General features: G+C 44.5%; 1 protein-coding gene across 7 annotated transcripts in view; it reads right to left on the bottom strand.

Annotated features, from left to right (window-relative positions):
* Positions 1-13,335, bottom strand: part of RAPGEF1 (Rap guanine nucleotide exchange factor 1) — an 89,490-nt gene extending 76,155 nt beyond the window's left edge. For 6 of the 7 annotated variants that reach the window (XM_063352708.1, XM_063352711.1, XM_063352709.1 and 3 more), the window contains exon 1: positions 13,092-13,335. In XM_063352708.1, the coding sequence (XP_063208778.1) occupies positions 13,092-13,116 (25 nt within the window). In that variant the 5' untranslated portion in view covers positions 13,117-13,335. Of the gene's footprint in view, positions 1-11,271; positions 11,512-13,091 lie in introns of all 7 variants that reach the window. The other variant, XM_063352710.1, reaches the window with a different exon arrangement.
* Between the last annotated feature and the right edge of the window lie 675 nt (positions 13,336-14,010).

Genomic DNA, 14,010 nt, shown 5'->3' with positions numbered 1-14,010 from the left:
GGCAGGTCTGCGCTAAGGAAACCGGCACCAATTTACCAGCTAACATTTCCCGTAGCCCAAGGTACATAGAGACAGACCAAGTTATGAACCGCCTTTACGGGGCTGGGCCTTTGTTCTTTACATCTTCTTGCACCAGGAACTGCTGCGTGTGGCTTTGCCCCACCGTGATTTTTTGAAGTAGGATAAAACCTAAGCAAAACCAGAATGCACAACAGGAAAAGGGCATAAGGACTCCAGTATTTCCCCCAAAATACACATAAGCAGAAAGTGGTCAGCACTGACTTTGGGCTCCTAAGCACACTTGCTCATTAGCCCGGCTGCTGTTCTGTTCGATACTTGTCACAGTCAAGTGTGAAACTCCAGAGAAGCACACGGTCAAGTGAGTCAATGCCCTGGGTTCTGCGAGTCCTTCTCCTCGACGTATTACAGCTCATCCTTTTGCTACAGCCCTGCCCCTTCCAGCAAACCATTTCCTACCAACTGCTCATTTGCTACGAAGGCGGTTTGCTCCATTCACTCGCCCACACTATCTACCAGCACGAAATTAATTTACATCTCCATCTCCCAGAGCAGGTATCTCTGTTCTGCAGGGGCTCCAAAATAAGATATGTCCTTCACTTGCAATTATCATGCAAAATACCCCAAAATCCAGGCAGATAAGTTGCCTCCTGCGTTTCACCCAGAAGCCAAGGCAATTACTGCAAAACTTGCAGTTTGCATCAGTAAACACAGCAATGTTATCATTTTGGTTTAACTAATTTTCAATTTTGAGGACTGTGTAAAAACAAAACCAAAACCAAACAAAACTCAAGTGGATTTCTCCTGACAAGCAAATTGTTGAACTGGACAAAAATCATATTTTACCCGCTGCAGAGGAGAAATTCTGGAGATTCTTCAGCTGATATGATTCAGGATAAAGGGTATTTTACAGCTGTACAAGTGAGAATATTTTGGGAAAACAGATATGTTTTTAAATCCCTCTAGTTCATTCAATAAAATATAAACATCATAGCTTAAAATAATCCTGACAGAAAAGCAGGACAGACCTTCCTAACCAATACAGTACAACCGTGTACTGCATCAAAACTATTCTCTACTCTCTGCTTGGGTACAGTAGCATGGATGAAGAAAAAGAAACCATTTAAATAGAAGAGCAGAAGCATCTCTACCCAGACCCATTTGTTTTACTCTGCAAGTATTGACAGATGAGTAATGAAAACTCTGCTGCAGACACAGGCCCTTCTTCAAGGCAGCATCAGTTAATAAACCACAACCACAGCTGCAAAAATATTAAGGAATTTAACTAAATGACTCCGTCAAGGGCACAGGATTGCACAAGGAGCCAGTTTTTGTGCTTTGTTATCATCCCAAAGGTTAAGATCATTGTGTGCAGCATCAACACAAACCAGTGTTACTTTTCTGGATGTAAGGGCTTTGAATAACAATGTCATCAAAGGTATACTAGTAAGTACTAATATTTCTAGCATGATTCTTTCTCCATTACGATAACACTTGAAACTTAGTCTGCTGTGCTCCAAAGCTTTTAGCTGTGAAGTACCTCATCAAACAAACCCCGCAGCCTGTTTACCTCTCGCCACAGGACAAGCTGCAGCACTGGTAACATTTCCAAGAATGTTTTGCATGAGTTACGGACTTGGGATGCCAGCCTCTGATCAGGTCCTCGATCAACAGCCACGTGAACAGCACATGCACGCTGGGAATAGTTTCAGAATCAGTCATGCTTTCACTTGATGCGGGAATTTTTTTTTATATATTTCCAGTGGAGCTCCATCAGACTGGGTGACCAATGGCTGTAACCTTAGATGCTGTTATTTACACCAGCCCCAAGTACTTACAGAACTTGAGAAGTATCAAAACAATGACATAAGTGATCAATAACTCTGCAACATTGTTTTTGTTGTTACTAACACTCTTACACACCTTGTTGCTACGCTCTCTTAGGATTTATAGAAAAACTCACCTGCGCAGCTGCCAGAAATAATCCCTCAGATGTTTCCTTAGATTTTCCTTCTCTATCATGTTAACTTCAGCCAGAACAAAAAGCGTAAAATACACATTCGGGTTGTGAACACAGATAATTGTGGTAAACTGCCAGGTAAGCATTTTTTCCTTACGCACATAGTAAAAAGCCACAACAATCCCAACAGCCCCAGGTAACAACGCAGGTTACACCGATGTCTGGTCCAAATGATGGGTTTTATCCCTTGGACCTTGGCTCTGCCTAGGCTTCCAGCCAAATGGAAGCTCAGCAGAGTTCTCCTGTGTATCACTTGCGGTATACCTGATGTCTCCAGGGAGCCCTAGAAGTATTACAGTGAAATGTACACCTCAGATTTGAGGTCTAATGAACAAGGCTGTAATTCAGGGTAAAACCTAAGAGTAAAAGCTGCCAACGCATATTTAAAGAATTTATACAAGTGCTTTCACCCGAGACAGACAGGAGCAAAACCATCTTTGTTTAAAGACTAGCTGGAAATATACACAGTAATGAGAAACAAATTCTCTCTTTGCAAGGTTTTTAAGAGTTCATTTGCCCTGCCATTTTTACCAGGATACTTTGCCAGGATAAATGGCAAGACACCCATTCACTGCCTTCAACTGGCTCCTCTGAGCTGACCCAGGACACACATATTTTTCCACAAAGGATTTTGCTTTTCCTTGGCATTCCCCATGCCAGGCCAACCAGTTCACAGTTCAAGCAGTCTTTGTTCTAGCAGCAAAGGGAATAAAAAAAAAAATTATCAGTGTTTTTACCTTTCAGCCTGATGCCAAATCACTGGCTAATGGAATACAATACCTCGTGTCTCCCTGGGCCAAGCAGCACAAGGGAAAGCAAAGAAATTCAACTTTAAAAGGTCTAGTGTCTGTTTCATCTTTGGGAACTAACAGCAAATTAGATGAAAACGTTGCCAGCTCACAGACCCGCCACCAGCAGCGGGGTTAATATTAAGTGAGCTCTTGCAGGCATCCCCTTTGTGGTACGTAGGGTTCTCTCAGCAGTGACTTGTATGCGAGACGGGATTTTTTTGGAGGCACAAGGCCGTCTCCTGACCCTGGTTTCCTCTCCAGAGTCACGCAGTCCGAGGGGTGGACACGGTGGCCAAAAAGCACGTTTGCATTAGCACTGCGAAAACCAGGCATGCCAAAGCCAGGGTGGCAGGGAAGATAACTATAGTATCAAGCAATTTCTAAAATCTCTTTGAACAGCTTCCCAACAGGACAGAATCTGCCCGAGGCTGGGATTCATCTCCCTGAAACTTAGCGGGGTAAATGCTAACATTAGGGTCTACACTAGTCACGGGCACCACAGGCTTTTCCTACAGTCTCTGATGAAAGACGGGCATTTCCAAACCAATATAACCAGTATTAAATCCTTTTGATAACGGCTGGACTCCACGAGGGACTAGAAAATTTTAGAACAAAAATTATACCTAAACAAAAAATATTGTAGACTTTATACACACAAAATTGTATCTATTTCAGTATAGGTGCAATTTTGAGCCAGCTTCACAAAAATGACTAATTCTGAGCAAGGATATTCTCAAATCACCATAAATCTCTCTTTTATGAATTTATCTTACCTTCATAAATTTAGAGGCAAAAGATTAAATGACACAATCAGTTTCTTACTAATACAAGCATGCTGGTGCAAGAAGTTTAGTGGAGAAATGAGAGAAATTTCGAGGCAATAAAGAATTTATATCTGTTCATTCTTAACCTTGCCTATACATAAACATTGCGTCAATTAATCCAGATGAGGTTAAACTAGAATAGCTCACTGTGAAATTTTCTCATATTTTTTCCAAAATATAGACAGATTTATCTCATGCCTGTGAATTTTACAGTGCAAGATAAACTAATATGAGACAAGTTTAGACTGACAAAATGCCTATGCAACTGAATGAGCCTGAGATCACAACCTGAGTTAAATCACCAAACAACAAACTACATCATCCAAGTCTTATTTAAAAAAAAAAAAAAGTATTTTTCTGTGAGCAGCAAAACTAATGAAACTCTATCTATTCTTCTTCCAGCACAAGAAATCTAGCTTCCTCACATCTCCCTTGGCTCCCCTCTGAACAAGAAGAACCATGTGTGTTAGTGGTTTTGAAATGACACGTGTACCAGTTGACACTGGACTGCCAAATGGAGTATGGGACAGCTACATTTTCCCTTTTGCCATACTGAAGGCACTATTTGTGGTCTCTTTGTTCTACTCGGTCTTCTTCAGAAAACATGCAGGAACTTAAATAAGTTTCTAATATCAATTCCTCTGCAAAGTTTGGCTGAAATTGGTGAATAGGTCCGAGAGTTCTAACAGAGGATGGATGAATCATCACTATTTCCTTATGAAAATATGCTACAGATTAAGTAAGAGAGGTACAGGCATAAGCAGCAAGCTTACCTCTGAGCAGATGCCCCAAGTTATGCATCAAGACTCCGTGGTTCCTCTTTAAAGGGATGCTGTACACCTGAATATCACAAAATTGGCCGTATTTGAGAGAGCCAGCTCACTGTAAACAATGTACTTAAAATACCATTTCTTATGTTCATTAGAACATTTTAACAGGGTGGTTCTACAACTTTTTGAAGTGTCTCTCCTGTAAACTACAACAGCGCGGACTGACAGAGCAGGAGACAGAAGTGCCACTGTTTCCAGTGACAAAGAGCAAACAGCTATTCACAGAGCAAACAGGAAAACTAAGCTGAAAACAGAGAAACTCCCCACCTCGGTTTCTGTCCGTTATGTTCTCCTAGGTATTGCTCATAAAGATACAAGATTTTTTTTTTTTTTTTTTTTAAAAAAGGTCATTTGACTTTCAGGTGTCTTTTTGGGTACAGAAACCTTCTCCCATAGAGCAGCCCTAGAGAAGCAATTCCAAGCAGTAGAAGAGTAAACTCAGCCCCTGCACCGCTCTTACTGTGCTCCACCAAAAATCTGGCATCAGACTTAACGTATGATTTCATGTGACCTTTGCAAGGATATTTATACAGATAAACCACCTCCTGCACAAACCAGTGCTCTACGTTTTCTGTAAGTCCCTGTAAATTCATAGACCTGCTGGCAGACCTCCCTAGGTCCTCAAACGTATTACTCTTGAATATAATTCAGTTTAAAGCTTCTTTTAATTAGAAAAGAAGAAACCATACACTTTAAAAAGTTAAGATGGAAAAAAAAATGGAGCTACGTAATTTCTCTGTATACGGAAGTTGCAGCACACATCGCTCCCACTAGCGAAATGCAAGGTTGCATTGTTAAGCACATCCACACTTTATCTCCCCATGCTCAAATTGACAAACTTCACATAGAGCACAAAATGAAAGGATAATAATCACCTCAAGGAAAAACGTGTTTTAAACAATATTGTCCCGCTAACTGAAGCCCACCATCGGATGGATTCACTGATCACTGCTATCTACGACTGGTTGGAATATACCGTACAACCAGAACTAAAATATTGACTTCCCTGGGTGCCCTCTATTACATGATGTTTGGTTCATAAAGGAAACTTTCTAAATATGGAATTAAATCCTGAGGCTATTTTACCACCTCTTGGGCAGTATGGACAGAAGCACAATAAAAACATCAAAAGGTAGGGGATAAAGCAACGCATGCTGTACATTGTGAACACGCTCCTTTTGCTCCCATTTTTAATAATTAAAGACTACCTGCAACAGACAGATCGTTTAACAGATATATAGTCTGTTGCTAGAATATTCAGTTTCTTGGTAGAATTCTATCAAAGTTTAATCAACCAACTCAGTTGCAGCACCTGCTTACTCCAACTTTACCAACTATGGGTAACTATTCTTTGATTTTAACCTCTACTTATTTTTTCCTTTCTTTCCAGAAGCCTAAAAAGAAAATTCTCATCTATTTTCTTTCAAAACCCAAGGTTTTTGTACATGTGAGGGATGAAATTAAAGATCTTGTTTAGAATATAAATGGAACTGGTTCAGTGAATATGTTAAGTACTCAACAAAGGGCATCCCCGCATGAAGCCTTCAGAGACAAAGAACAAGAGCACGAGAGTGCAAGCAGGCTTTAACCTTTCTCCCTCAGCAGAATAATGACTTAATATTTCCTTAGAGGCACAGACGGCCGCACCAAGATGTTAACTTGAATCACAAAACACACGGTATTTTCACGACACCAGAAAAGCTCTACCCAAAGCAGCAGAAACCATCACCCAGGTGAAGTAAGATAATGGAAAACTTGTGTTTGCTTAATTCAAAGAGCCTCAGCCCCGTAAGTAAGAAATCTCTTCTTCGGGTGCTCAGTCGACCCTCTCAGTGGTATGAAAGGGGAACCAAAAAAATATGAAAGAAACGTCAAACCAACATGCTAGCCAAGCCTTAGAATCTCCATACAGCTCTTGTCAATTTTCAAATCTTTAAGATTACTTTTCTAAATAAAATAAAATAGAAAGCAAGTGTAGGAGAACCGATTCTCCCAGATACCATTGATATTGTTTCTTTTATCAGTGTCAATGTCATGCACCACAAGAAGAGACTGGAAATGTATTTTTAAGAGTGGATGCTATGGGTCAGGTAATGTAGCTGTAAATTTGTCAGGCTGCAGTAACGTGAATAGCAGAACTGCAGAACATTCCTTTGGCAGCACGTCCCAACCTGCAGGATTCCTGCAGCTTTTCCGGATTGCTGAAATTCATCTTCTGTCTCTTTGCCTTGGAACAGACTCCCATGAAAGCTGCCAGGAGCCTCCTGCTTGCCCGCTTTCCCTTTTTTTCATCCGTCTGTCTTTTCCTATCTGCCCTACTTGCACGCAACTGAGCCCACCATTTCTTCCTCTTCCAACATCCAGGGCTTGGGCATCCTCTCACTCCTTTTCTGATCTTTCCAGACATTCCATCAACATCTCCACTTGTGATGTCTCTTTTTCCTTCTCCAGCCACCTTTTTATACTTGCAAAGGTGAATAAATCTAGTGTTCCTCCAACCAGCTCTCCCTTTTCCTCTAATCTCGACTAAAGCACCGAGAACGACACAATGTTCTCTATTACCATCCCTCATCCCATTATGTTCTACAGTATTTCTCAACTGTACACCATGAAAGCCAAGCTTTGGTTATTTAGACAAAACTGACAAATAACAAAGCCAATATTCTTGCAATAGCTACGTAATTTTAATACTCCTTCCATGCTACTTCCATGACAATGACTGAATCCCGTAGTTTGCTAATGTTAATAAAGAAAAAAAGACAGATGTAACGCCAAAGCAGAATTTCCCAAATACTCAGGCACTTACAGCACAATAAATTTTGAATTGTTTTCTGAGAGAAAAGCCTATTCTTTCACAAATTTGAGAAGCTGAAGGATCCCTCTCCATGCACAGTTCTTCCTCCAGATAATCTAAAGTCTCCACAAACAGAATACGGACTGGGAGGATTCATTTCACTGCTAAGCAACAGTACACAGAGGTCAACAGCTCTGCAAACCAGCAGAACACCCCAAAGCTCCATATTTCTAGTTTCAGCAGAAAAACGTTGGGATGATTTGCCTTGGAAAATGGAACAAGTTATATCCTCTACATGTATCCAAACTATGCAAAATGATGGGTGTGGTGAGGAGCTGGGGAGAGGAAGGCGGCTATTAAATCACCTTACCTGTAGCTCTGACATGTAATTTGTTGTTTATAACATACTACATATTTTCTGGAGTTTTATCTGGCACAAAGACAGGAGATGCTCTCTATCATCTTACCTTTGCTGGGGTACAAGGATCTTCCAAATTTGATGCTATGGTAACAAACAATTCCAGCCGTCACCTCTCAGCAGCCCAACTGAGGACTATTTAGACATAGTCCCATAATACACATAATGATTGAGTGCTTGAATTAAATCTCATTAGCCAGCAAATGCCTCTGCCAGGGAAAGGTATAACATCTCTCTAGTTTCTTTAAAATAAAGTCTAGAAAGTTAACACTTCACATTCCTCCACTTGCAGTTCAGATGCTGTAGGCTTCTGAAGTGAATGCTCTCCTTTCAAGGGATTTGTAAGTCAAGGGCAAAGTTCGTTTTGCCAATTCTACCCACAGGCTTTCAACTTTGTAATAAGTTAGGTGTTAATGTTTTGGGTTTGGTTTTTTGGTTTTGTTTGGGTTTTTTTGTTGTTGTTGTTGGATTGTTGTTTTTTTTTTTTTTTTTAAAAGACCCACGTCTTTGCATCAGGGTCTATCTGCACATACAGACAGAGTTATCAGAACATCAGCTGAGCAATTCAAAACTCCCAAAAAGATGAACAAAACCCCAAGGAAACCTGAAAAAGTGGTCACAGCTTGACTCCCTTCCCTAGAAACAAATACCCAGGTTTCTTTCACTCACACGATACATTGCAGTAGGTAAAGCCACGCTGACAGGCTACAGGTCCCTTACACATAGGAAATGTTCTCTGCAAGTGAAGCAACAGACCTCCACGAGGGACATTTGTGTTACCAACTTGACTGACAGTGAACTTCCGCTCATCTCTCTGCTTACCAGGAGGTTAGCAAGAGCCAGCAAGAGTTACCACCACATAAAAATCACACCAATAGATATATTTAGTCATTGCGGTTCAAGGAAAACGATTGCTTGCACTGAAAATAAATTTAGCAATTGTTTCCAGTTTCTGCTTTTTCACTGACTAAGGCACAACGCAGCTGCTTCGCATTCCAGGAGACTTCAGCTGTCTTTTTTCTCCACTCCTTGTCCTCTTCCTTCGTGCAACTGCTATGACCATCTCAATTTTGCAGCAGTTATCCTGCAGGCTACATTTCTGAACACTCCAGTCTTGAAGCTATGCATCAGAACACCTGTCAGGCCTACGCCAACTTAGAAAAAATGCAAAATTCTGCTCTTTGTGCCATTTTGTAGGAAACATTAAATAGTCATCATCTTGTACCTATACTTTGCCTCTACACAAAACTAGACTGAATTGTTGATGCTTTTTAAACAAGTTACTCACTATCCGAGCAGCATATAGTAGGAAATGTAGTAGGTGCTAAAAGCCCAAGTAAGGAAGAATTGGAACTGAATTGCCTTTAGGGATGCGAAGCGAGTCTTTAGAAGAATTTAATTTTCAGATACCAGGACAAGACATTTCAAGGAGAATTTTTACTTCATTTGAAAACCACCAGCAGAGCACTTACACTGGTCAACTGCAAAACTTCTAACTTGAAAGCCCTCACTTACACTGAAGAACATGGTACAGTGGTGAACGCACAACTGAACCGAGACAGAGGTCTGCCTAGTAACTCACCTAAGCATACCTTAGACAAAGAGAAACTCCAGAAAACTGTACAGGTGTAAAAATTATGCAGGATAATTTCCATAAAATGATCCAAGAGATGACGACAGTTTAAAACATATCCTCCCCCAAAATAAGACCCCTGGGAAACTTCACATTAATACAAAAACATTCACAGACGCACAATTCAGAATCATGTAAATTGGCGTGGAAGAACTCTGAGCAAACATTAAGTTCCTATAAAGACGGGAATAACCTGGCCTCCTGAATCATTTCTTCTGTTTTGCCATTCTCCTTAAGAACAGAGTTTTCCTGGGATTACTTCTAGATGTTTATACCATCAATACTAAAGGAGGAGACTTCAGATTTGCTATCAGACAAATGCTTATGAGCCAAAGGTGAAGACAACAGCGTTTTCATCCTGCTGGGAATAAATACATCCAGTTGAGTCCTGATCAGAACAGAGATAACTGACTGCACTCTAGGTAGCCAACGCTTGAAACGGTTATCTCAAACAACCTTTGGCGGACAGCTATTGAAAAGCAAGTTTACAAGGGATATGAAGACCCTGCAAGAAATTACAAGATTAAGATTGAAAACATCAAGTAGACTAAACCTTCAAAGTATGGCACCCATATGTTCTTTGGTTTTAATAAAGGACATTCTTGAATGGACCTGTTTCATGGAAGAGCTTTTGTTTCAGACCTGATGGTGTCTGACTGCTCCCTTATTCTCCCTGATTGATGCAGAATAGTTCAGCTCCCTGGAGCACGTAATCCATCAGGTAAATAAATACAGGAGTTCATGTATTGCCATGGTAACAGGAAACCCAAGCAGAATCTACGACCTTCTCCACTCTTTCTTGGCATCACTATTTTGGATTTTAGATCAAAACTATAAGACTAACTAGTGTGAGAGCAAATATTTTCTGAAAGTGAAGATGAAAAGTCACAGTTCTAGAGTAAAGAAAAGCCAACGTTGGATGCCATTCCTTCTCTGCAAGTCAACGCAGGTTCTGCTTTCAAAAAGTATATGGAAGTCTCCTGGCTGGAGCCTAACAAAACAGGGGGTCTGAAACTAGTGAAAACAAAATACACCGTCTTATTCTACGTTACCAGATGGCTGCTCTTCACTCCAAAGCAGTGCTCTGAATTGCTCTACAGTGACCCTTCTGTTGATTAAACAGCAGTACCGAGAGGCTCCAGAGGGAGTCGTGTCCACTCTTCTTGGTGGACAGGATGGTAGCTCTTATCTCTAATCATGTATTGTTTTTTATTTAAGTGCTGACAAGGCGTTTCATTTAAGGACCCAGGGAACAGATGTATGTAAGATGTCTAGGGATCTAACCCTGGAAGGTAACGCTTTTTTTCCCAGCACTCCGACTAGATAGACAAGAGAGTCAAACCAAATCCTAGGCCAACTCCCAGGTTTGTCAAGATGGCTTGTTATCAGGCAACAGGCTATTTTATTTACAACATAATGGGTTTTGCATGTATTTCTGTTCTCATAAGAAAAAAAACAAGTTCAAATGTACACAAATACACAGACCTTAGACCTCATGGCATTTGTTTCATGACTCTGTATCCTTTGTTCTGCTACTGTATACATTTTGACAGATATTATCCCAGAATTACTGTGGTATTACAGACAGTGTTTATTCGGTAACGCTATTAACCGAACTGTTTGTGTCAATCAGAAGTTCAAACACTCAGAAACAGTGATCAAGACTGTACTGCACTGAAACAGCTGGCTTCCAGCCCTCCTTCCCTCCCCTTCCCCGTCTCTTCTCCTCAGTTTATATTTGGACTAGATTTTTTTCTTAAATACCCTTCTTAAAAAAATTAAAGAAATGAAAGTACAAGCAGTTGAAAGAGAACAGTTTCCCAGATTTACAGTTTCTCTTGTTCAGTAAACCATCACTACGATACACACCCACTAGAAAGAATGCCTCCGCCACCAAGGCTTCACCCATTGCATCTTGAAAACTGTACATTTACAGCACTGACCTGGGGACGGATCCTGCATGATGTCTTGAGTTCTTCAATGGGAGTTCAGTGTGTTGCAAGGTCGGGTCTCTAGGTTGCGCAGCGTATGATTTTTGTATGGTATTTTTGGCCTTTCTGTTCTATTGTTTATGGAACCGCACTGCGTTTGTGTGTGTCTACAGAGTCATCTTCCCGCGTTTGAACTCTTCACGCTGCTTCGCTGGTGTGGAGTTATATTTACTATTCTCACAGGGTTATTTACTGCACGCGAATAAACAAAACGTGATCACTTATTTATACATCTGTAATTACTGTCTACAGTGCTATCAGCAGTTACTAAAATCCCAAGCCGAATTCACCTCTAGCATAAACAAGTGGCAATTATTTTAGAGCTGACCCCGGGTCTATATATGCTGCTAACACCTTCCTTATTCAGTTGCCCGCTCCCCAGACAAGCAGTTGCAGTGATATACCAGTAAGCATTGAAAAGACATAGCCAAAATCCCAAAGCAAAGCGTTATGTTGCGATTCTATGTAAGGGATCGTGCATCAGATTAACCTATGATATTTCGGGCATAACATTTGTCCCATGATGTGATGCATACTTGCTAGACAGTAACTTAGCGCTAAGAGCTGGAAACATGCCTATGTACTGCACTTAAAAGCCGGCTGCCAGGCAGCCAGTCTGCTTATTCCTGGAGGCCGCTCCAGAACCCCTGTCACAGGAGAACATGATCGTATATGGTGCAGTGCAGAAGCCAGAACAAACCAGGACCCAACGATCAAACCCAGAAAGCACTGCTACCAACTTTACTCCTTTGAAACAGGAATCTTTCCCAAATCGGTGGCTGCTGTCCTGGAAAGCCTGAACGCTGTACTTCACACATCCTGACTGAGACTGCTACCAGTTCCCCAGTAGGAAACTGCCTAGCTATTCCTTACAATAAAAAATACAAAACAGCATTGATTTTTCTCTGCTAATTAAATGCAACATAATTAAACTCAATAACTTCACTGCTTGATTTGCAAAACACTAATTGAATCTTTAAACGTACTACTCCCGCTACACGGAAAAAAAAGGGGCATTCAGCCATCTAAAGTGACAACTGAGAACCAGACACGACTCCAGAAGCACAGAGAGACAATATGATCCGTGCCTGAGCGTTTTCTTGTGAGAGCAGGAGGGATCCGGGCAGCCTCCCCCGGCTCTGGCTCCAGGCAAGCGCCCCAGGCAGAGGGGAGAGCTTTGCAAGAGAGAGGAAAAAATGAGCCGGTTCCCCTCTGACATTTGCCCACGGACTCATCTTTTCTGAACGTGCACAAACACCAGAAGAGGAAAGTTGGAGAAGTTGCAATTAATCATTGCGTGTAGGCCCCAAAGCGTTGCAGCACGCCCCGGCTTTGCTGATGCTTGGCTACATGGAAAGGACGGTAGCGGTGCGGGAAAACAAAATAAAGTAAAATAGGGAAAAAGGAAGCGGGGGGGGGGAAGGGAAAAAGCAGAGGAGGAGACAAAAAACCTGACCCACAGGGCGCCGGGCAGCACAGGGCCAGCCCCTGGCAGCGCGGCGGGGGCACCGGGCAAAGCATCCCCCAGCGGCCCCGGCCCCGCTCCGCCCTGACAGGAGCCTCCCACCGGCCCGGGGCGCCGAAACCCACCGGCGCGGGGGGCCCTGCCCGCCTCCCCCAGCCCCGCCGGGCCGCGCCAGGCCCGCGGCCGGCAGCTCCGGCGGCTCCGGCGGGCCGCGGCGGCGGGGCGGCGCTGAGGGGAAGGCGGCGAGCGCGGCCGCCCCGGCGGGTTCCCCCCCCGCTGCCTCCCCGCGGCCTCCCGGCCCGCTCACCTGCTTTCTCGATCTTGCCGGACATGTCGGAACCGGGTGCTCGGCGCTCAGGCCCGGCCGCGCAGGTTGCCGGCTAAGCGGCCGCGGCGCGGGGCTGCCAGCCGCCGCCGCCTCCCGCCTGCTGGCCGGCCGGCCGGCGGCGATCCGGGAGAGGCGCTGCGGCGGCGGCGGCCTGTGGAGCTTCAGCGGCGGCGGCAGCGCCCGCCCCGCCGGGCCGTGAGGGGAAGAGGCGGCCCGGGGGCTCCCGCCGCACACGCGCTGTCCCGGGCCGCAGCGCCGCCTGCCGGCCGCGTCAGGGCACCGCCGCCACGGGCGGGGCGGGCAGGGCCGCGGGCAGGGCCCCGGAGCGGCGGCGCCTCGGGGGGGGTCCTGTCAGGGACCGGCGGCGCCTCCGGGGCGGGAGCGACGGAGACAGGCGGTGCCTTCGGCGGTGTCCCCCGGGAGCGGGGGACGGGCCGCGGCGGTGATAGCAGCGTCCTGAGGGAAGCCCGTCACCCCGGAGCTGCCGGTGTGGAGGGGCGAGGAGCGGGGCCCCGCAGCCGTGGAGCCCCGCGCAGCGTGTCGGGGCCGGGAGCGGGTCTCGGGAGGCCGCAGAGCCCCGGGCAGCGTGGCGGGGGATGCTCGGCCCCAGAGGGCCCCTGTGGGCCCAGCTCCTCTCCCCCGGGCCTCCACCGAGGGGACAGGGGAAACCCAAAGGAAAGAGACGTCTCGGGGGCAGCCCTGGGCCTCTTGGGAGGTTTTTCCCCACAAAGTGCAGGTTTTGGGAAGAGCAGGGACCCACCGTCCTGTGCTGCCCGGGGCTTGTCCCACTGATGCTCCCGGTCCTTTGGGAACTGCTTCGGCCTTCAGGCACGCTGAATTTTCACAAATTTGCTCCTACGGCAGAATCTTTTTCATAGAGGAGCCAGCAGCAAAATTA

The sequence above is a fragment of the Chroicocephalus ridibundus genome, chromosome 15 (assembly GCF_963924245.1).
Source record: "Chroicocephalus ridibundus chromosome 15, bChrRid1.1, whole genome shotgun sequence".
NCBI lineage: Eukaryota > Metazoa > Chordata > Aves > Charadriiformes > Laridae > Chroicocephalus > Chroicocephalus ridibundus.
The sequence above is the reverse complement of the archived record's forward strand: the minus strand, read 5'-3'. Positions and strand labels throughout refer to the sequence as shown.